At 43.5% G+C, this 25,036-nt stretch overlaps 1 protein-coding gene across 1 annotated transcript in view; it reads right to left on the reverse strand.

Moving 5' to 3' along the window:
* LOC109429977 (ATP-binding cassette sub-family G member 1) overlaps window positions 1-25,036 on the reverse strand; it is a 132,662-nt gene that overhangs the window by 95,193 nt on the left and 12,433 nt on the right. Inside the window, exon 2 of the mRNA XM_062849239.1 lies at window positions 12,488-13,100. Within this exon, the coding sequence (XP_062705223.1) occupies window positions 12,488-12,854 (367 nt within the window). The 5' untranslated portion in view covers window positions 12,855-13,100. The remainder of the gene's footprint in view (window positions 1-12,487; window positions 13,101-25,036) is intronic.

Consider the following 25,036-nt stretch of genomic DNA (forward strand, 5'->3'; position numbering starts at 1 on the left):
CAAAGTTGCGCAATCTTTAGTTTGTTTATATACCTACAGATAGGAGCAGTGGAAAGTCCCCTTTCCAGCTCAGTATGTATTGATGTTTACCGATGTGAGCTGAAAAAGGTTTACTCCTATCAATTAACTGCGATCGATTCCAGTAAGTTCCGTTTGCCTTGCGGCAGCATATCCGGAATCGGCTTGATTGATCTGGGGGTCACTTCCGGTGCGCCTATATTTCATTGAATGAAGGATTAGTGTCCTTTCAAGCATGGAAAGTGAATTGTTACGTGACTGAGGTGTATAAGGCAAGATATCACGTAGACCATGATGCCTGAGGTGCAAGTGGGGTGTGATATAGAGTCATTAGAATGGTATTGAACTGGAGAAAAAACTAATTGTAATGATGAGGGGGTGGAAACCCTTTTCATACATTTAATTACAATGCCATTAGTAGTGGTCATTATTCTAATTGTTCCAACTAACAGCTGCTACTGAACTGTGGTAATACTCAATCAGCACAATAGCTTCTCAGCTGGTGAACAATGCTCAATAATTGAACTAGCAATAAAAATGTAGTATACAGGCTGAGATTATTATCGATGCATCTTTTCAGAACACAGAAAATTACCTGGATTGATATATTGATCGCTACAGCTAGTTTGGCTCCAATGACAAGTAAACCCGATCAGAACAAAAACCACAATATCCTAACAAACTGTGATTCATTGGATTCTGGGATGATTATGACATCCACTAGTTTATTTGTTGATAATAAAAGACACTAAAAAATCATTTGAACATGATTTTTTGAAGATTTGAAACTTTTGTAACTGTTTTTTTTTCTCAGTGCCCCCATTTTGTGGTGTATGGACAATTGGATAATATGGAGTTTCTCGACAGGTTGGCCTGTTCGTTTGTTTTTTTTCTTCTTGTTCATTCTCATTCCAGTTTATATTTGGCACGGTGTAGGGACCCGGCAGAGCAGGGAGCGATATAGGGAAGCAAGAGCAGCAGAAAATCAAATCCACCACAAAAAGAAAAAAAAAGCACGAGGAAAATGTGATTGCTCAGGCGCAAGAGAGTATGGAACTGAATGATATGCGGAGATTTTATGAAACTGTCAATGGCGTGCGGAGAAAAACAGCGCTTTCTCCCGTCATGTGCAACGACCCTAATGGAAACTTGTTGACAGACAAGACAGGTGGCTGCCAGGTGGAGAGTGCACTTCGAGGTATTGTTGAAAGGTGGGAGTGGAAGAGCTACGGACAGAATTCGAATCGACGACGACGGATAAGCTGTGGAACCTCCAACGCTAGACGAGGTCAAAACAGCCATTAGGGGACTAAAAAACAACAAGGCTGCTGGGAAGGACGAACTCCCGGCCGAGCTTCCCAAGCACGGTAGTGAGCAGCTGTATCAACTCTTACACTGTACTATATGAAAGTTATGAGAGGAGAAAGAACTGCTTGCTAGTTGGTGGGTTGCCCTCTTTTCAAGAAATGGCATCGACTGGAGTGCGCGAATTACATAGGACTAGCACTCCTCAGTTCAGCGTACAAAATTTTGCCCGGAGTTCTGTTCCACAGTCTTAGGCTGATTGAGCAGTCCTTCGTCGGCGAATATCAGGCAGGATTTCGTGAGGGTCGATCAACGACGGATCAGATGTTCACACTGCGGCGGATTCTCGATAAATTTCGGGAGTACAACTTGCAGACCCACCATCTGTTTATTGATTTAAAGGCGGCGTGCGATTCAGTGAAGAGAAACGAATAATGGCAGATTATGATCGAACATGGATTTCCGACGAAGCTCATTAGACTGATTCGTGCTACGCTTGACGTATCGAAATCAAGTGTACGGGTTGCGGATGAAATTTCGACATCGTTCGTAATCCTTGACGGACTGAAGCAGGGCGATGCTCTTTCGAACTTACTTTAACAACATAGCACTGGAAGGAGCGATAAGGAGAGCTGGTGTGCACAGGAGCGAAACCATTGTCACGAATTCGCATATGCTCCTGGGCTTCGCGGATGATATCAACATCATCGGAATCGACCGTCGGGCCGTGGAAGAGGTATTCGTACCTTTTAAGAGGGAGACTGTGAGGATTGGACTTACGATTAACACCACAAAGACTAAGTACATGATTGCTGGTGGTCCACGTCGGTCCGGACATGGTCCGAAACCAGCTGAAGTCCCTCAGGCTGCAAATGAAAACAAAACTCGCGTTGTGCTGCGAACAATACTCGGCGGTAAACTGGAGAACGGCATCTGGCGGCGTCACTGAACTACGAATTGTACCAGGTATATAAAGAGATGGATATAGTGAAGCGAATACAACACGGTAGGCTGCGGTGGGCTGGACACGTAGCTTGTATGCCGGAGGAACGACAAGTTAATATTTTATTCAGCAGAGAACCAGGAAGAGGTTGTCGGCTTCGTGGAAGGCCACGCACACGTTGGCTTTTTGCAGTTCAGGAGGACCTAAGGACTCTGAACGTTCAGGGCGACTGGAATCGATTGACCCAGGACCGAGGTGGCCAGTGGAGGCGGATACTGCATTCGCCGTAGACTCACCGCTACGAGCCCATCAAGAATGAAGTATCAAGTAAGTGGGAATTTTACCGCACGAAAAAGCAATTTTCTAGGGTTAGTACATTACCTTCTCCTCTGGCACCACCAGTGCCATTTAGCACTCCAGCTTTCCGCGCACGACTCGGATAATCCCCGACGGTGGATCAACCCTACCCGATGAAGAGCTCCCCGACACTGAAAATTCTTTCACAACCGTCTTCCCGGGTAGATGCCAAGGTCGGTTCTGCGTCCAGTTCTCAACAGCATCTACCGCCTCCGTTCTAGGTACTTCCACCGCTTCTAAGGACTCTCCCTCCAAGTACCGCCAACGTGATATCGTCCAGCTTCAGCACACCGTTGTACATTGCGTTCCACAACGTCGGACCTAGGATAGATCCCTGTGAAACGCCAGCACCGTTACTTTCTTCTGTCCTGCACTAGTGTGGTAGAACAGAGTTCGGTTTTGAAAGTAGCTGCCGAGAATTCTGCAGAGGTAGTCCGGGACCTTTATTCCATGCTGCGCTGCAGCTATGGCTTCCCAGCTTGCGCTGTTAAATGCTTTCTTCGCATCGATTGTGACGACGGCACAGAAGTGGTTACCTCGCTGTTTTTTCGTCCTCGCTTTGTCGGCCGTAGCAACGACCGTCTTTTTTTTTTTTCTTTTTTCCTTCTAAACCATAGGGGGATAAATCTGCTCATCAGACACCCTAACAGGAAGGTTAGGGTAGTGTGGGGTTGAGGCCGTCTTCTACAGTGCCGGTAGAAGCCAGGACTACTCTCTCCTCGACCCACTAAAACACATTCCTATGGTCGCCAAACCCTACGTCTCTCCGGAACCACCAAGAAGGTATTGCTTCAGAGAGGGGCTAGTGCATATCGCACCCTCAAGGTTAGCTGCCGTAGCCTAGCAGCAACGAACATCGATGACTCGCTCTGGAGAGTCCATCACGGTAGCCTGCTGGCGCTTAGCCAGTTTCCCGAGTGGTCCTCGCCACTCCCTTTGTCCTCGGAAGGCGGGCAGGGTCAACCCCGCCCGCGCCCTACTGCTGAGCGGACATCAAGAACTGATGCCCACATGCAACCCGATCTGACCTGCCCGCAAAGGAAGGGTATTACTACCCTTCAGGTTGCAGACAGCAGGGTCTCACCTACCCCGACCCTTGCCGGGGACCCCTTTCCAACCGCGGGCTCAGATCCAACCCAGTAGACTGACGCCACGACAGCACCGCTACCGGGACTTCCTCTCCGCGGCCACTTAATCGCTGTAAGGGTCGATCTCGACCGCAGGGCACCGGTACGACCTACGAAGCCGACTTCGAACCCCTGGACCACCTCTTGTACTGCATCTGGACTAGCCATTCTCCGAGTCCACGCGCCACCTCCTCTGTAGCTCCCAGACGATATGGGTGATAGCCGTTGAAACGGCATTCCAGCTAATCTCATCCCTACACATTCTCTGGACCAAGTTGTCCGGAGTTGTGTCCTCCCCGCATGTGGCAAGTATGCGGTCACGCATTGTGCGAAAACGCGGGCACACGAACAAAACGTGTTCCGCCGTTTCCTCTAAACCATTGCACACTGGGCATTCGGGAGAATCCGCATGCCCGAAACGGTGTAGATACTGTCGGAAGCAACCATGACCTGTAAGGACCTGTGTCAGGTGGAATGTAACTTCCCCATGGCGCCTATTAATCCAACTATCTACCCTCGGTATCAACCTATGGGTCCACCTTCCTTTGGTGGAACTGTCCCACGCGCGCTGCCATTTGACCATAGAGGCCATCCTGACAGTCTTGCGTATGCCTCTTGTGCCGCGCATTTCGAAGCACTCCATGTCCTCACTGATAAGAATGCTGATGGGCACCATACCAGTAATGACACAGAGAGCGTCGTGTGACACGGTACGGTACGCGCTTGCAACCCTCAGACACATAAGCCTGTAAGTACTTTCCAGCTTCCGGCGGTAGCATTCAGTACTTAGCGCGGTACCCCACGCCGGGCCGCCATACCTAAGTATGGACGTAGCAACACTAGCCAGAAGCTTGCGCTTACTGGCGTACACCGCTGAGCTATTGGACATCATCCGGGACAGTGCTGCAATAGCTGTGGAGGCTCTTTTACAGGCATAATCGACGTGGCTACCGAAGGTAAGCTTGTCGTCGATCATCACGCCCAAGTGCTTGACAGAGCGCTTCGACAGGATAGTGCACTCTCCTACACTGATCTCCGTCTGCTGCGCTGACTGCATGTTGTTAACAACCGTCACCTCTGTCTTGTGGTGAGCCAGCTCCAGTTTTCTGGACCACATCCACGCCTCCACAACCTTGATCGAGTGGTCGGTAGTCAACTTCACCTCCTCGATCGTTTCACCGTAGACTTCGAGCGTAATATCGTCGGCAAATCCAACAATCACCACTCCCGCTGGGTACTCTAACCTCAACAGCTCGTCGTACATGACATTCCATAACACCGGACCCAGGATGGAACCTTGCGGGACTCCTGAGGTTATGTGAAAGCACTTCCGACCCACCTCCGTGTCGTAAACTAGTACGCGATTCTGGAAGTAGCTTCCGAGAATCTTGTACAAGTACTCCGGTATCCCCAGACGCAGGAGCGCATCGGCAATAGCAGCCCAACTGGCGCTATTAAATGCATTCCTTACATCCAGAGTCACTACCCCGCAGAAGCGAATTCCCCTCCTCTTAGGCTCGAGGGCTTTCTCGGCGGCAACGACCGTCTGGATGGCATCTATCGTTGACCTCCCTCTATGGAATCCGAATTGCATCCCCGACAGACCCTGGCCTCCTTCTGTGAAAGTTGTCAGCCTATTTAGGATGACTCTTTCCTGCAGCTTGCCGAGCATATCCAGCAAGCATATCGGCTGAAACGAACCTGGTTCGCCAAGGGGCTTGCCTGATTTCGGTAGTAGTACTAATTCTTGTCTCTTCCCTTTGAGAACATGCCTGGGTTGACCCCGATAGCAGTTCTCAGCGTTATGTTGGGAATACCATCCGGGCTGGATGCTCTCTTCACCTTCATTTTCTTGGCCGCTGCTATGAGCTCGTCGTTGGTGATACGAACTCTCTCCTCGCCTGCATGGCCGTATGGTGTCGGCGACCAAATTGTAGGCTCGTGTTGAGGGAACAACCCTTCGACGATAACTTGCAGCTTCTTTGGGCATGTCTCACCGGGTATCGCTGGACCGCTGATGTTGGCCATGGCCACTCTGTATGCGTCTCCCCACGGGTTTGCATTCGCATCACGGCACAACTCCATGAAGCTTGTTTTCTTGCTCCGCTTGATCTCCTCCTTCGCTCCTCCTTCGCGGCCCGCAGTATTACTCTTCGTTGTTCTCTCTCGCCGTTGGTTCTGGCTCTTTGTATTCGTCTCCTGGCTTTGAGGCCAGTGTGCAGGGCGACGTCTGTGACTCGATTCGATCTTCCTTGGCATGGTTGTGTCGCATGCTCGTACCAGCGCTTCCGTTAGCTCCTCGGGCCTCAGATCCGACCACGGATCCGACTCTGGATCTTCTTTTCTGCGAGCTTCGATGAACAGCTCCTTGTTGAACTGCTTCGTTTTCCACATTGGATCGCGAAGTCCATGCCTTCCAGTCCATGTACTCCGTGACCGTACTTCTACATTACACCGGCCCTCTTGGTGATCGCTCTGGGTGTATCCGTCGCAAACCCTCCAGTTCATGCTTCCCGTGAACACGAGACAACAGAAGGTGACATCGATAATCGATTCTCGGCCATCCCTTAGGTAAGTGCTGATGCTTCCTTCGTTTGCCAAATCTACGTCGAGCTTTGCTAGTGCTTCTAGCAGAGCACGCCCTCTTGTGTTGGTGAAGCAGTTGCCCACTCAACTGCCCAGACGTTTAAGTCACCGGCAATTACGATCGGTCTCCGGCCGGCTAGCTCTTCGGTTAGCTCATCTAGCATCTGGTTGAACTGTTCTACTGTCCATCGTGGGGGTACGTAGCAACTATACAAACAAAAACTCCATTGATTTTGGCGATCATGAAGCCTTCGTTTGCCTGGTACACTGCTTCCTGGATGGCAGCTGTCTTCGCCATATCCGCGATTCAGTTGCCGTCTCCAGCTGGTATACGATACGGCTCAGAAAGGATAGTCACATCGCACTTCGACTCCGATACGGATTGTCACAGCAACTGCTGTACTGTGTCGCAGTGGTTGCGGTTCAGTTGAGTTACCTCTACTGCGGTTTAGTATCTCTCACCTGCTTAAAGGCCGGGCATCTAGGGCCTCCCGTCGCGTGTCTGTTGCGACTATTGTCGACACAATTCAGCGCCTTGGAATCTTCCTGACAGAACCACCTGTACAGCTTACTTCTGTCGATTCTTTTGCAGTTCCGAGCCAGGTGGATGGACACCTGTAGTACCCTTCCGGTCGCTGATAGAATCTCAGTGGGCTTACTGAACAACCAACTTTGATTTTGCCGGTTGTCATCGCTTTGTTGGCAGCGTCTCTTGGAAGCTCCATCGACGCTGCCTGCGTTCCTAACGGTCCACTTCTCAAGCGCACTGTCAGCGCATTGCTCCCTCCCCTCACTTCCTCCTCTGTGATAATCTCGTCCAAATTCTTGCATTGGATTGTCGCTTCGGTACACATGGCTTTGACTTGAACCTTTTTACCCATTACTCTCTCCGTTAGCTCTTTGTACGTTGAGCTTCTGTTTTTCGAGTCTTTTCTTTTCTTTCAACTCGAAGATCATGTCTTCTGCCTGGGTTTGTCTGATCTTCTAGACGTCAGCACCAAATTCCTTGAATTGCAGATCCGTTCTCATGGCCCGCAAGACTTCGGCGTACGTATCTTCGCTGGTTTTCACGATGCCCGCTTCACCTTTCTACCTCCTACTGGTAGGTTTTGGCGTTTTGGGGCTATTTAACCTGCTTCTGGCTCTTCCTGTTCCGGACCTCGCGCCCCATCATTTCCGCCGGTAAACGCTTTGTTCGCCGATCTGGCATCCACATTATTTGGTTTTAGTGTACTGTCAACCCTTCGTCTCCAGGTGATGATCTGGTTCTCTTTGGGTTGAATGCTGGAGTGGTTTCCGTCCTCAATGACTTTCCCTTCGCCTTCGTGCCTCTACCAGGAGCTGCTCCGGTTTTCACCTGCTGCAGTACCGCTGCCGCCAGGGCATTCTTAGTCGTCGCCAACTAGATTTGAGCAGCTTCCGCTCTCTTCCTCAGTCGTTTCCAGTCTTTAATGGCTGACCCAAGGCTACCTTGGATTCTTGCCACGAGCTCCTTAATGTCATTGTGCACGTTATGCCTGTTATCGACGAACTCGAGGAGTTCGTCCGCTACAGTCTTTGCAGCTTCAATAATATGCTGGCTGTTCGAGCCCGTATGAAGTTGATCATCAACATTAACTTCTTTTATCGATTAGCCTAGATAGCTATGTAGTGTCGGTAGCGATTGTCTGAATTGGCTAAGAATAACACTACGGACCACCTGTTCCAGTGGTAAGTGCCACCAACAGGTGACCCCTAATTCATGGTGTCATGCGGCTTCATGCTTACCGTGCCTAGGAATGAATGGCTAGGGGGGTCTTATAAAAACCTACCCGCAAACAGAGCCTGTGGAGTACCAGGGCACCCTCCACAGTATGTTGCCCTTACTGCGCAAACCGGATCAATGGTGCAGTGGACCTTGTGTTTCTCCGAGACAATTGGCTGCCCTTCTTCAGTCTCACTTGAGGCTAAATAAGGGCGGGATTATGAAGATGTTGTTAATTAGTTTGAATTTCACCTGCATGGTATTACAAGTTTTATTTTTGTGTTAATTGTGCTATTTTAACTTGTAAATATTCCCCTAGTATTAATGCACATTTATAGGGCTCTGGCAGAATAGAGGCCCGCAATCATGTCTCGATTGCCAACATTCAGGCCATTTCGGGCCGTGATTAAGTACTAGAGATGTAAACCATTCCCTGGCACAGACTTCAAGTTATAGAACTCTAGTGATGAAACCCGTATGCCCCTTAGGATTAGAAATTCGTAGACAAAACTCAAGCTATGAAAGCAACTAATGTTGCGAACGAAAGGCAACCTGCCAGAGGAAATACGATTACAGGATTGACTGATGGACCATCAACATTAATAAACCTCGTCATCCTGTCATCGGAAATTGTTATCCAGTAGGGTAACAGGGCAAAATATCTGTTCTGTGTTGTGTTTGTCCAAGTGTGATGTTCTATTTTATCACGCATTTGTAGTGTTCCACTACAATATGTTATATTTTAATAAGCATTTGTAGTGCTTCATTATTTTTCGTAATAATGGTTTCGCATTATGCGATTTACACAGTGTATTCTGTGTATCCTCGCCTTTGGCGATTTCCAATCGATACCGATCTGGTTTTGTTGCTGTTGTTCTTTGTTGTGCTGTTGTTGCGATGAGTTTAATCTTGCCTAGTTAGGGTAGTGGCTACAGTTAGGATAGCTCAGATCAATCTTCAGCATAAAAGAACAGCAACAATTAATCTTTGCAGATTTATGCAAACTGGTACAGACCAAGTGGCCTTGGTCCAAGAACCTTGTGAACCCTGTTTTGCTACTTTCAGTAAACATGAAATGGAAAACTCGCGTGTCATGCCTCGAGCCTGTGTGCTTGTCAACAACGCAATAGTTGCTACACTCATCTCTGAACTAACCACCAGAGATGTATGTGCTATAACAATTGATGTATCTGTTGGAAACCTCAACAGTAAATACGTCTATTGTTCGGTTTATTTACGGCATGATGAACTATCCCCTACGGATGCTTTCAAACACGTCATCGCATACTGTACTTCAAAAGCCCTTCTGCTAATTGTTGTCAGTGATGCTAATGCTCACCATATCATCTAGGGCAGCTCAGACATTAACTTGAGAGGCTCTAGTTTGATGGAATGCTTGAGTAGATTGGAAATTACCCTAGTACAGATCTTGCATTACTTAACATCAGGTATCAGAAGGCCGGCTCCAGAGGCACGTTATCCTCCATTTGGGACATTTGTGCCATCGCCAAAATAACAGCCTATTTCATCATCTACCTGAGGGAAAAGGAAGGAAAAAGGATTTGGATGGGGATAGGGACAGGTAGGGAAATAGGAAAAATACCCTGGAAGAGGGTACTAACGCACAAGCGTACCACAATGGGTTCAAACAGCGCCCTGAAAAGGGCACTGTAATTACGCATAAAGCGAAAGAGAGCCTATAGCTCTTTACCACAGCGGGTTAAGAACAACAGAATATCCTGAAGATTCAGGTTTCTGAAGTCAGTTTCACTTAATAAGTGTTTACCGAATACTCGGAAACGCAGTTGCGCGAAAACTGGACAGTTACATATCAAATGATACGAAGTTCCATAATCGGATTCACAGCTATCACAGGCAAATGAATCAGCTTGCTGAATATTCGCCATGTGATAGCTGAGTCGGCAGTGGCCAGTCAATGCTTTGATCAGCATGCTGCAATTCTGCTTAGACAGATTAATTAGATACTTCGCCACCCGTAGAGATCGCTCAGCACTATACAATTTGGTTTGACTACATGACTCCAAACTATTCCAATATTGTCTGTGTTGAGTGACAGCCCAGGTGTGAATCTGAAGCTTAATCCAACACTTCGATATCGGAATAGCTGGCTCAGGGCCAATGAAGTATGTGATGCTCCAGAGCGAGCTAGCTCATCAGCCAATTCATTCCCAGCGATGGAAGAATGACCAGGTACCCATAGAAGGTGAACAGCGTTTGCTGAATTCAGCTCCTCGATTTGAGTTCGACAAGCGATAACTATCTTCGACCTGGAGTTGGCCGAAGCAAGTGCTTTAATAGCAGCCTGGCTATCTGAACAGAAGTATATTACTTTGCCCATTACGTGCTGCTGAAGTGCTGATTGCACTCCGCACATAAGAGCAAAGATTTCGGCCTGAAAAACGGTGCAGTGTCTACCAAGTGAGTAAGACTGATACAGCTTTAGCTCACGAGAATAAACACCAGCACCTGCTCGACCTTCGAGAAGGGATTACTTGCATTACTTAACATAGGCAATCGCCCAACCTCCATGGTGTCTGCTTGAGAGGAAGTGTTAGACATAACGCTTTGCTCTAGTAGAATTAGTCACGAGCTGACCAATTGCCATGTGTCAGATGAAGAATCTTTATCTGACCATCGCTATCGCTACATCTTTTTTGAACATTTATATGTTACTTCGCAAACATTGCGTTTCAGGAATCCCCGGTCAACAAACTGGGATTTTTTTACTGATTTGGTGGCGGCCAAATTTCATGAATACTCACCATCCATTGACACTCCAAGTGATTTATATGATGCCGTTGATACTACAACGACCTTCATCATGAAAGCTTTTGAAGAAGCATGCCCTCTACAGACTGTGAAGATCACAAGAGAAACCCCTTGGTGGAACGCTGATCTGGTGAAACTCAGGAAACAATGTAGAAAGAGTTGGAACAGACGCCGTTCGGCTGGATCGGAGGCTTTCAGGTCGACTCGCAAGGCCTACAGGAAAGCTCTCCGGTCTGCTGAACGATCCGGCTGGAGAAACCTTTGTACAAATGTTTCCAGTTTGAGGGAGGCAGTCGGTTAAACAAAATCCTTGCGAAATCTAAGGATTTCCAAGTGAACGAACTTCGTTTGCCAAATGGCGATCTGACTTCCTCTGATGAGGAAGTTCTGGAATGCTTATTCAGTACACACTTCCCTGGATGTGAGGATATTACATCTTCGGATGAACCTGATGTCTTTTCTTGTAGTTATGATTCTCTGGCTTCGGCTCGGAGTATTGTAACTATAGAATCTATTGAGTAGGCTCTTAATAGCTCTCTCTCTCTCTCTTCTTGGCGTAACGTCCTCATTGGGACAAAGCCTGCTTCTCAGCTTAGTGTTCTATGAGCACTTCCACAGTTATTAACTGAGAGCTTCCTCTGCCAATGACCATTTTGCATGCGTATATCGTGTGGCAGGCACGAAGATACTCTATGCCCAAGGAAGTCAAGGAAATTTCCTTTATGAAAAGATCCTGGACCGACCGGGAATCGAACCCGTCACCCTCAGCATGGTCATGCTGAATACCCGTGCGTTTACCGCCTCGGCTATATGGGCCCTTCAATTAGCTCTTAATAGCTATGCTTCTTTGAAATCTCCTGGGGCAGATGGGATTTATCCTATTTTGCTTCAGAAGGGATTTGATTATTTCAAACATGTTTTGAAAAAAAATACTTGTTTGCAGTTTTGCTACAGGGTATATTCCCGAATCTTGGCGGGATATTACTGTGAAGTTCATTCCGAAACTGGGTCGTGCGTCGTATGAAGAAGCAAAGAGTTTCAGACCTATCAGATTGACCACTTTTCTTATGAAATGCTTAGAACGCATTGTGGATCATCACATCCGTGATGTTCATCTGGCCAACGTACCTCTTCATGTGAACCAACATGCCTACCAATCTAAAGTATGGGATAAAGCATTGTGACGCATTTGCACAACTTTGTCGAGGGCATCGAACGTATATCTGCTTGTTTAAAAAACATGCATTTTTCATCTCACTAATAGCTGGGTTGATCACCCAATTCTTCATGTCTAAAGATGCGGCTTTGTTATATGTAGAAACTCCTTCAAAGAAACTATATCACTAAAATCAATAGTGAATGACTTAAAAAACGCACGAAATCGGCATAACAAAACACTGTGATGCTCCTCACATTCTTTTGCTTCGCGTTTTCGAACTACACTGGAAAAGATCATCAGCCTACCGAGTTCAAAAATACTGTAAACTAGTGTTATCGTACAACAACACAATTGTGCTAGTTCGTCCCGCACGTGATTTAGAAATGCATTTAAAAGTCATGGTGCAAGTGGCAACTTGAACTCATAAAAGATAATCGAGTTTCATAAACTGTACTCACCCAACTTCGCCTTGCTGTAGTTAATCTTCTTCACGGTGTACCGAATATCCCTGAACTCTATGTCAACGGGTGGCCTTTTGGGAAAGTGATAATCCTCCTTCTCGAAGAACCCATTGTGATACATGGTGTTATTGTTCCCCTGGCTGACACTCAACTCTATCGAATCTTCCCCAATCGAAGAGCTTTCACCATTCGCTGGACAACAACTGAACGCGGATGCCGTCGTCGTCGAACCACCCGTAACCACTGTCGTCGACGTCGTCGCCGTAGTCGTTCCGGACTGTGTCACGGTTGCACTAGCACTGTACCCCGATGCCATCGCGTTCGATTGGGCCAGCAGCGATGAGGATGGTTGGGGAACGGTCATCGCATCCAGAGAGAGATTTGCTGCTGCTGTGTGACACGCAACTCGCCCACTGGCACTAGCAGCACCGCCGAATCTAATTGGGCGCGGAATTTAGCCCCTCTGGCTGGATGGCGGCTTCTAAGTGTAATTGTCTTCCGAATAGGTAGACGGCCAATCACAACAACGATCGCAGCATTGTTTACTTTCCGGTGATGTTTTGACCGCGACACGCGATCGGTGGGAACCGCCTGTTCTAATCCGCTTCGCCTGCAATGAAAGTGATAATAATTGGAATTCCTGGTTAACATTGGTGGAGCTAGGAGAACGAAGTTTTACAATGGATAACGGGTACCCTAGAGAGAGTATCATATCAAGCAATGTATCAAGTTTCTTGTTTATCTTGGAGCTGGGATCAAACTCTCATCTTAGAAGGATCACCGAATTTGACAACGAAGCGTCTCGCCTAGCCAGGGATGGAAAATGTCACGGAATTTAATGAAAAAAAAAATATCATGACACTTCGGTCATGAAAAATATCACACCACTTTCGGTGTAAATTTCTGTTCGTAAACATCACTAATCCATAATGCTAATCAATGATGTCGTTGATTTACATTTTCTACTAGATGCAGTAAAATTAGCAAATAACGAAATGACATTTTTGTGACATTTCCCATCCCTGCGCCTTGCTTCTCTAGGTACGCCAATGCTGGTGCACGCGCAGGTACGCATCTTCATTAGTAGGGCATCGAGCATCTCATCATGATTAGCATAACAATCAGCTAAAGGATTCACAGCTAACGCCCCGAGAATCGATGGAAGATAGCCCAATATCGGCAGATAACGATGTGAACTAAAACTCATTGTTAAGTGAAGAAAACAAGCATCACGATCAATTATAGCAGGGCGGGTGGGGCGCCGATCGAAACCTTGACTCAAATCCAGAGCAATCGCCCGACCACGAAAGCGTGCACTTGAAAAACGGTTCGCGCACGCTATCAGCTGTTCTCGTGCGCACGCCCGCCTGCCCGGCCGGCCACTCAGTTGACAGGAGGCGGAACTGGTTCTGTGAGCTGAGCTGAGCATGTATACGCGGAATTCATTATCAGCGGCGCAGAAAAGTTGTCGGCGCGGCGCTACGCTGGAGTGTTTTTGTTTATAAACGTAGGGCTGTATAACTGCTGTAAGAGCAGGTTTCACTGCAACCAGGAATGAAATAACAAAGCTCGGTTGATGGCTGTTCATGGGGATACACTTCTCAAGGAATTTAGTTCGATTGGCGAGAATGTGTATTGTAATAAGGGCTTATTCATAAACTACAAAAGCTCTAAAGGGGAGAAGAGTCTTTCAGAAGTGCGCGGTTCATATAAATTTTCAAAATTTTGTATGGACGAAAGTCTACATGGTTTACGTAGTTCGTAAATCGACAAGTTTAGCCAAATATTATGAAATGCTAAATGTCACTTTTAGATTCTCTACTTACCCCACATAACAGTTTTTAATTGAAATGTTGTATGAAGTGTAACACTCTAACAAAGATCCTCTCGATTCCCCTCATAGCAATACGTAATTTATGAATAAGCTCATAGATCTTTGAAGAACGATCGTGATGTGTGCTGAATAGTGTACACTGAAGTATTTTTTTACGCGGTTTTTTTTTACGCGGTTTTTTTTACGCGGTTTTTTTTACGCGGTCCGTCCTAAAAAAAACCGCGTTATTTCAAGACCCGTCGTAAAAAAAAACCGCGTTATTTCAAAAACCGTCGTAAAAAAAATCCGCGTTTTTTCAAAAACACGCGTAAAATAGTCAGCACTACATCTAACGTGACTTGACTTTTTTTACGACGTTTTTTGAAATAACGCGGTTTTTTTTTACGACGGGTCTTGAAATAACGCGGTTTTTTTTTACGACGGGTCTTGAAATAACGCGGTTTTTTTTACGCGGTTTTTTTTACGCGGGACCATTACCGTCGTAAAAAAAAACTTCAGTGTATTCAGCAAATGAATGTTAGCTCATCATTTCCCAAGATAGAATCCCCAGTTCGTGATCCATTTATTAAGATAAACCGAGGCATTATTTTTTGCGATCATGCACCATCCTCTGTGCACCTGTTCGCCCTCGCCCAGCAAGATGGGAATTGCATGAGATGAATGAAATACGATCCACAGCTCTGTGAGAAGGCATTGCTTGCAAAAGCAGTTACGCCCTTTTGAAATGTTGATGCTGGGATATTCATATTGAAAGTACAACCTTTTACTTGATAACCATTACGCCTACTGCACATTCGGCTTTATGTTCATGCGACCTAATGTTATTCGGTCTGATGGACTTTGGCCTTATTCCGAATGGCCAGACATTGAGAGTTCTCAACAGTTCGATTTAATTAGATTCTAGAAATCAAAGAAAGTAAATCCATTTTCTGAAAGGAATCAGTTGGGGATTTTTGTTTTTTATTATCGTACAAATTGGAACGAAGGTTTTCAGAATTCAATGAAATTTTTTTTTTCACAGGTAGGGTTCACATATATATGAACAAAAACTAAATTGAAAAAAATCAGGGTCGCCGAATTTACCGGAAAACTCCAGTGGAAAACTAAAATTTTCCACAGACACCATCTAGTTTGAAAAAAAAATCATAACTCAAGAACGAAGCACCATTTGACGACACCCTTTTTTTGTGAAATCATCAGCAAATTTTCTCATCAAATGAAAAAAAAAATACAGTGAAAATTGTTTTACACAAAATTTTCCACTGTTGAGGAAAATCAGTTGGAAAAGTCGGAAAACTTTAAGTTCGAAAAAAAAATCCTAAAACTAATAGAACTTAGAAAGGAAATTGGATAAGCTATATTTTGTAAAATTTTCAAGATGTGGTTTTTCTTCGTTCCTGAGTTATGACCTATCTTGTGGAAATTTTCCAAAGGTTGGTTGATTTTCGACCGTCTCTATTACACTAGCTTACAGCATTTTTTAACTCGGTAAGCTGATGATCGTTTTTCGTGTAGAACATGCCCTGAGTTCAAAAACGCGAAGGAAAAAAAATACAGTTGAGCGGCAATTTTTTCGACTTTCCATACAAGGTTGATGATTTGAAATTGATTTTTGTTCTATTTTTAAGCAAAGTCGCTCACTTCACACATCTCATTCTCTGTAATCAATGCTCCGATTGAGCTGATTTTTTACTGTAACTCGCCTACATATGATACGTCAATTACACGTTGAGAAAGAATTTTTAAATTGTTTTTTTCTTATTGGAAAAAAAAAGATCTTCATATATTTTTGGAAAATTTGCTAAAATTTAAGGAGATCGTCCCCAAAACTCGCCAATATCATGAATTTCATCAATCTGACGCAAAACCTGCATTCAGATGATCGAATGGTATTATATTCAGCTTTTAATTTATGGAAAAAGATATATTTTTTGAAGCACGGTTTGGAAATCAGCGCTAAATTATGCTCCAAAAATTTTGGTCGTTGACAGAAGTTCACGACTTCCGTTTTATTTTGTAAACTAGTGTTAATAATTTGCACCTAAAGGGTAAAAAATGTACTAAGAATGGGACACGTTCGGTGTAGTACTAGATTTGTAGTAATGAGCTGAATTTTAGTATGATGAGAAGGTCAATTCTCCGTTTCTGCAATGAAATGGTGCAAAAAGCGTGGGTATTATGATTCCTTGCCTAATTTTATGCTGTTTGAGCAAAACTTTTGATAACTATGTTGTTTATGTGGCAAGAAATGGAGAAAACAACAACACTGTTGCCCAAAGTTTTGCTTAAACAGCATCAAATTAGGGAAGGAATCATAATACCCACGCTTTTTGCACCATTTCATTGCAGAAACGAAGAATTGACCTTCTCACCATACTAAAATTCAGCTCAATACTATAAATCTAGTACTTCACCGATCTGTCCGATTGCGATATCTCTTTTTGTTTCTGAGTAATTGACGAAAAACTCCCCAAAACCGAACATTTTGACTATTTTTTTAGACCCTTAGGAAACCTGGCATATTTTGTCCGCAAACTCAAAAACGAAAAGAGATATTGCAATTCTGAGCATATGCTTGGCCCTTTAGAGTCCTGAAATCACCAATTTCAGTGAATAGGGCATTTTTTCGTCGAAAAAAATCATGTTTTATGTGACCCCACACAATTTTTGAAAACTTTAAGCCTCAAATTTTTTGAAATACTTCCAGTACAAAAAAAAATCAGCAAATAACATTTATGCTGAATTTCAGCACAACGTTGCTGGTCAACTGTCAAAATTGCTGAATGGTTCAGTAAGTTGAAAAATAATTGCTGATACTCTGTAAATTCCTATTGCTGAATGCAATCAGCATAAAAAAATCAGCAATAGTTTGCTGAATATCAGCAAACAAAATTTGCAGTGCACTTAGTCTTGAGATACGGACATGAAATATTGGCATGATGGTTTTTTGGTTAAAACTATCGTTTTGCAATATTGAACTTCCAACATTTCCAACTTCTTCAAAAAAAGGGACGGCTTTATGTGTATTTGCTGAAAAAATTAGGCTGCAATTTTGGCGCCTTGTGAGATATTATAATTTGAAAACTACGCCATTTTTTACATTTTTTTTATTTTATTTTTTCTTCAATTTTTAATGTTGATATACCCCTAACTTCTGTCCAAAAGTTATTATTAGACACATCTACATCAGAAAATATTTGAAATTCACTTAGTTTCTCGAAAAAACACCAAAATAGACTCAAAAACAGATTTAACTTTAAAAAGTAGGCTGTGGAGTTATGACGTTTAACAGAGAGTTGTAGATTTTGTCAAAATGAACACTTTAGCTAAATATGCGAAGTCTCTCTAGGACGTAAAACTAAAAAAACTAGATGATGGTTGAAATACTGAAATACTAAAAAAATAAAAATGTTCCTTAAAAATAAAATTGCTCCAAAATTGATTCATTACTCCATAAAAATATGAATTGCGATGTAAACAACTAATATTGCACCATACAAAATAGAAAAATGTACCATGAACAATTTCAAACCACAACATATAACATATGTATTCAATCATATAAAGTTTGGAATTTTCTATAAATTTATCATTATTTCAAATCAGTTATTCAGTAATATATTACATTAATGTTTCATACTGCAGAAAATCCCTATATTTAATACTGCCGTCTACCCCCGTTGGTTTGAATGACACCTCATGAAAACGAACGGGGTTCATTTTTTAATTTGAACTTCTAGTTACCCTGCGGGCATCAAAAATACACACTGATGATAATCATCAGTGGGATCAGAGGGGTCAAATTAAAAAGTGATCAGATTAGATGCGATCAAACCAACGGGGGTAGACGGTATATGTGTGTTCTGTTATTTTATGAAGCATTCCCGATTTTTTATGGTGTTAACGATATATTTTGTGTTGTATTTTGGCAAAATGTATGGTGCCTTATTTGCTCATTTTGGTACAAATTTAATTGTTTATGATGCAATTTATTCTTTGTGGCGCAATATATTCGATTTTATATGGGTATAATGTTCATTATTATGAAGCATTTGTTTTTTATTTAATTATGGAGAATTTATCAGTTTATTTTCTGTGAAGTATGTAACGTTTTCTTTAATTTTTGGGTAAGTTTGCAGTTTTTCATGGAACATATGTTCATTCAATATGGAGCCCTTTCTTATTTTCTATGGAACATTTTCAATTTGCTACGATTGGAAATACCGTTTACCATTTCATAGACATTTCAGAAAGCTTCGGAAGCGTCAGGAACTTTCCAGAAGGATTTAAGCGCTTTAAGAAGAGTTCCAGAGATGATCCTCGAGATTTCAAGGGGTTTCAGTGGCGTTCATGGTATCAAAGCGGTTACATGGGTCTGCAGGGGTGTTGCAGGAGATTTCAGGAGCGTTACAAGGTGTTTCAGGCGGTTTGAGGGTGTTCCTGGAGTTTCCAAATGGTTTCAATGGGATTTCATTGCATTCCAGGTGTGCTCCAGGGGTTTTTAGGGTATGCTAAGCGATTCCAGATGATTTCAAGAGCGTTACAAGGGGATAGATTTCTAGGTCATTCAAGTGTGTTCTGGGATCGAGTTCCATCGGGTTTACAGAGAATTTCAGAGGTATCATAAGGGTTTTCAAGGGGTTTCAGAGGCATTACAAAAGTGATCTTGGGCATGTTAGGAGCGTTTCAGGTATTTACAAAGGGTTTCAGGGGGATTTCCGAGCGTTCCAGTGGTTTCAGGGCGTTCCAGGGGTGTTTCAGGGGGTCTCAGGTAGCTTCAGAAGTGTCAGAGACGTTCAACGGAGTTTCAAGCGTTTTTAGAAGGGTTCCAGAGAGTTTTAGACGGTTTTAAGGGTTTGTGGTGTCGCCCAGGGTATTTCAGGCATACTGGAAAAACTTGTAATTAGAGTTTCATGAGGGATTCAACTGGATGTTTGATCGATGTTTTGGGTGGCTTTCTCAATATATGTAAAGTGTTAAATACATGTTTTGGCGACCCTTGTGAAAGGCCACACCCTGTCACCTCCCCTAAGAAAGGTTGCATGAGACAGGGACAAAAATAACGGTAGAAAAGAAGTTGGAGCATATTGATTCCAAAACTCAAGAACCAATCAAAAAAATCTACCCGGTTCAGGTACTTGGGAACCATTGAAGTATGAAATCGAGTCATTCCATGGCAAAATAAAAGCATACATTTTACATATAAAAATTAGTAGTGGTAAGTAATAAACTTATGGTTATGGTTTCTACTTAATCCTAATGTGGGGGTGTGTGTCAGTCTGTAGAGTATCCAACGGCGGCTGCAGAACTGGGGGTCTGTCCGGACAGAAGTTGAAAATGCCGGCAATCCTGCCGACCACTCCTGTTACGTGAGAATGTAGTTGTGAACCTCTGTGCATTGTCGGAGTTGACTATTTGTATATGTGTATTGTTTTATACTTTGTGTTCTCCGTCATTCTCGTTCTGTCAAACGAGTCACATAACAGAGTCAGTGAAAATGAGACAGAATGGGCACGTATGAATCGTGAAGATTTATATGTGGAGAAATCACCGTAGTTGTAAGTTGTTTTGTATGTTTTTATGTTTGAATCTACTAATAAAGTATGCTTTTAGCTTTGTAGCATGTGGCAAATAGCATACCCAAGTGTTTTATTTGCCCTGCTAAAAGAGCGGTGCACTCATAATGTCCCATTTCCAACAACTCCGTATCAGAACCCACGGTTGCTGGTCCGACATGGAGATGCACCACACTGGACTGATAGCCACCATTGCCATCGATATGGGGCGAAAGAAAGGCCTGAATAGAGGAGGCATATGAGGGGCACATGAATTACCGTGCAAAGACACACTTTTGGATAGGTTCTAGCTAGTTGCACTTCGTTTCAGGCTTACCTATCTCAAAACTATCACCACTCTACTCCATCACTGCATGCACTTGGAATTAGGAGGTAATTGGCTGTAGAGTATAGAACAACTATGTAATGATACCCATCTTCTCTCCACTAAAAACACTGCTGCTACCTCAAAACGAGCACAAAAATGCCCAATCCTCTTCATGCAACCAAACTTCACCGAAACTAACGAAACTAACTTTCTATCGTATTATCCGTGTCCGATACCAGTCAGGCAATCTACTCTTCTCGCGCGCACTGAGCTTTGACTTGCTAAACGATTAACTGGATGAACACTGCACATATCAGGACAGTACATATATCGGCGTAGATAGTTCGCTGGTTGCTACCTGCTGATGGGTGGCGATAACAGTGATGAGAGTTTAAGAGATGATGAGATTAGTCTTTGCGAGGGAACCTCTGTTAACTAGGGTTCCTGCTATCCATTTATGGCAGTGACGTGTCTTGAGGATTGCTACGGTTTTACAATATAGAGATCGAATATGTGCTCTCCCTCGCCTCTATTCGTGCAAATAATGATCTTTGTGACTTCTTGTTTCTCCAAAAGCACAGATGTATTATCGACATGACAGGGTATGGCTAATCCAAGATTGTGTTCTGTTGTTCTGTTGTGAGTGTGATGTATTTTGAACATGGTAAGATAATCTATCCCTCTATTTTGTATGGCAGACTGTGAGCTAATTTGATGCTCTCGCGATACAAGCTATTATGGTCTTGGGTAAGGTTACAACCCTTCGGCCGAAACGTCGGGAGAGTAGAAAACAATTCGTTCTCGACTTAAAGACTGAGAAAGCCACCCAAAACATCGATCTTGTAATTAGAAAGCACGAAATGTTGCTAATTGACAAATTGAGAGATGAAATTTGTGAAAAAATCGCGTTCTGGTGAGATTCGAACACACAACTCACTATTCGCTAGACCGGCGCTTTAACCAGTTAAGCCACAGAACAAGTAATGATTCTGCGGAATAGAAAGCCAAACTGACTCCGAAGCCACACCTTGAACACTCCTATTTCACAAACTCATCTCTCTTTAGACTTAGATGCCAATCCACAACGCACTCCCGTTGGCGCCCATTAACTACAAGTGAGAGGTAATTATTTTTATGAACTTTCGGTTCAAACATTATTTGAAGGATTGTAGGATTTGTAGGATTGCGGTAAAGTATGCTTCTCAGCTAAGTATTCTATGAGCACTTCTATTGTTATTAACCATTCAGGGCGCGCGCCTGTTCGATCCCCAAATTCATCGCGCTCGCGCAGTGTACGACAAGCGAGGTTTTTTGGAAGTGTTATAGGGTGCCTGTACCAGTTATCGCACTACCTAAGAAAAACTATTTCTACAAAAATAAGAAGAAGACCGACGAATGTCATCGATATGTCAAATGATAGATTTGTTTTCATACTTTGCAGGAAAAATATAGAAACCGAGCCAAAACTACTTTTAGTATTTATTACGGCGTGTGCCAATGACAGGAACCCTGTACCAGTTATGGACATAATTGTTAATTTGGGTTCCACTTCGCACTATTTACATGCATTTCTTATGGGATAAGCCATAACTGGTACACTATGGCGAAATAGGGTGCAAGAAAGCCGAAAAGTTAAGGAAAATGATTTATTTCTATCATAATTTGCGCAAATTGTGAAGTTTGAATGATTGCAACCATCTTTTGTGATCGTGATCTGTTGTTCACATTTTTTTTCTTGTTGATTTGCATCATTAAATGTTGAAAATCGACTATGGCGAATTTGAGGTACTATAGCCATAACTGGTACACTGAGCCTACTTTTTACAACAGCGCGCGCCCTGTAAAGGTAACGAAGATAGATCAAATTAATGGTCGCAGCGGTACTATGTCCCCAACATGAGCATGAGCATGAGCAGGAGCACAGATGACCGCACAATTCGTAGTTGCTACTCCGCGATTGACCAGAATAATCGAAAATGCACAAGGAACCAATAAATAGGGCTTGGGACTAGCATACTATTCTCAATGTGCACAGTTCGAGAACTCACACTTAATGTCAACAACGGCGCTGGCCACGTCCTTACGGTCATCGAGGAGGGAAGGGAATGTTAGTAAGACAACCGTTGTTATAGAGACCGGGAATCCAAGTGTCTCCACGATTGTCTTGGGAAGTAATTTTTGTTTGTTGGTTAGGGTAAATAGTCAGCTCATGGAGACACCTCTGGTTGCTGATGTGATCTGACAATGGGTCCATAAACACTAACTTTCGCGCACAACCGATCACTTTTCTATATAAAAACATGTCTAATAAAAGAAATCCTGTCGCGCGTCTCCACCCCATTAGGCACCAGAAGCTTTAAGCTCATTCCACACAGCAATGGACTGAGCGCGACAAAGGACAAAACAATAATTCAAACCATATTCATACACAACAAGAAACAACACAAAACTAAGCACCGCGCATCTATTGTTTTCGTTTTCGCGTATGACCATAGCGAACGCGATTGATTATGCTGCAATATTTACTCACCCCATCTGGAGCGATGCATGCACAGCAAGGAACCAAACAATACTAAAGCGCAGTGGTACTATGTCCCCAACAGGAGATAAAACGAAGATACTCCATGCCTTGGAAAATCAAGGAAGTTACCGGGAATCGAACCTACAACCCTCAGCATGGCCGTGCTAAGAACCCGTGCGCTTACCACATTAGAACATGTTTTCACAAACTGTGGGTAACGACCCCCAGGAAGGTCATCAGTTTTCAACCGGTAGATCGTGAGGGTCAGTCTAACTTTGTCGTTATTGGTATAAGTCAAAATGAATCAGATGCAGAAGGTGTTACACACGCTTATCATGTCATGAGATGAATTTTGTTTTTTTTTTCTGAAGCATCAGTTTTCCCCTTTTTAAAACCCAATTATTCTAGAAATACTGGTCTTATTTTCATTATTTCTGAGAAAATTTTTGGCAATGCGGCTTAAGGGGTTCAACATATGTATATTGGATACGACCCTATGTGCCTAAAACTCAACTCTATTTTTTTTTCAAGCTTTCTATTGAAATTTCATCAGAAACTATGAAAGTCAAACTCCCAATGATTAGTTTTATTCGTTGTTCGTCATTCGAGAATTTTCTGCACATACTATAACAATCGGGGAAATTCTCCGAAGTTATCCTTGCAAATGCTGAGAAAAATAAGATGTGTTAGCCTTTGGAAAGTCCCATTTTAGTGCTTTAAGGTTCAACAATTCGTCATTGATAATTTCGTCAACTCGTCATCATTTCTTTCAAAACACAAATGTTTGTGTTGCAAATGTATCCATTCTTCATCTGGAATACAGAGAATACATAATTAAAGCTTGCGTTTCAAAATAGTATGATTCACAGACAGCATTCCTTTTTGGATACTCTTCTCCCAATTACAGCTCTAATGAATCACAGCGCTTCCTCCAAAATTCAGACGCGCAATAGTGCCAATTTTTAGATGTTTACCTCCCTTCTTTTTGCGCATGTTTCATTTCGGCTTAGCTAGGTCAGTACCGGCAGCTGCCAAGCGATAGAAGCTGGTAAATTTCCTAGTGGCGCAACTGAACGATACAGAACGTGAACAGTGTATAAAAAAGTTTCTTAGAAGAACACAGATTTCATCTTAATTACTTTTGATGGAGAAGAAGCTTCCGTTGATGCTGTTATCAAAAACTCAAATCTAGCTTAATTTATCTCTTCTTTTGAACATCTTATCGGCTGTCGGCATTTGTTTGATAACGGCCAACCCCCTTAAAACTGTTCGACCGAAGCAAGTCAGGTGAGCGATCGTGCAAACTACTGTAATAATTGAATTTATATTTATTACTCCCGCAAACACACAAACCTTACACTGAACCACTTCATCAAGCTCGCTTTATTGTCACTGCTGGCGGGGTGCTGCTGTTTTATGTCCAACCCGACCCGAAGCGAATTAGTCATTGTTTATTTGCACCTGGATTTGCATATTCCTGAACGATGAGTGCGCGGATAATCGTTCATCCACACCGGGTGACAGCAGCAGCAGCGGGTGGATTGCTCTGTAAAACTCATCAAATACCGGTGCGGTGTGACATAGGCCGAGCAGATGGGGATTACTGAATTCGGAATTCTGATGTTGAGTCGGTGGGAATTCTTAAAAATCCAGAATTTCTTGTCCAAGTATACAACGAGTAATTTATCTCTTACTTGACTTAGAAATTATCATCAGTTTTTTTATGAAGTACAAATGGACCCGAGACTTTTAGGAAATTAATTTCATATTTATTAATAAACAAATGAAACACTTTTTGATTAATGGGTATGTAGATTTTATGTCAACATTTTGCCACTATAGTACTCAGTGTAGAGATGTACTGTATTTTTAAGAATAATATGGAACGAGCTCACCAACTAGTATCCAGCTTGGTTCAACAAATACATCCATTATTTCTCATACGACTTTTTGTTGGTTATTGCTTTATGCTAAGGATATCTACATCCACACTCCACCGACGACAGGTAGCGGGTGAGTAAACCAATCGCGCCGGCGCAAAGTGGCCGGCTTATTGTCGTACAAGTGATGCTTTTGACAGCCCGAAGAGTGTGTCTCACGTGTTTGATTAAGCGGGCGGATTAAGTTCTGTCTTAAATTCACTGTCCGTTCATACTCGGGCGAATGCAAAGACGTCAGTCCGATTCGATTGATCTTAAAGTATAGGTTGCTCGCTCGAATAAGGTGTGAAATATCTGTTTGTTTTGAATTCCATATCACTGGATGCCGGCCGGCACGCGGCGAGGCGAGGGAATGATTTCACCGGGCG

This window comes from Aedes albopictus, chromosome 2 (assembly GCF_035046485.1).
Source record: "Aedes albopictus strain Foshan chromosome 2, AalbF5, whole genome shotgun sequence".
In the NCBI taxonomy this organism is placed as follows: Eukaryota; Metazoa; Arthropoda; class Insecta; order Diptera; family Culicidae; genus Aedes; species Aedes albopictus.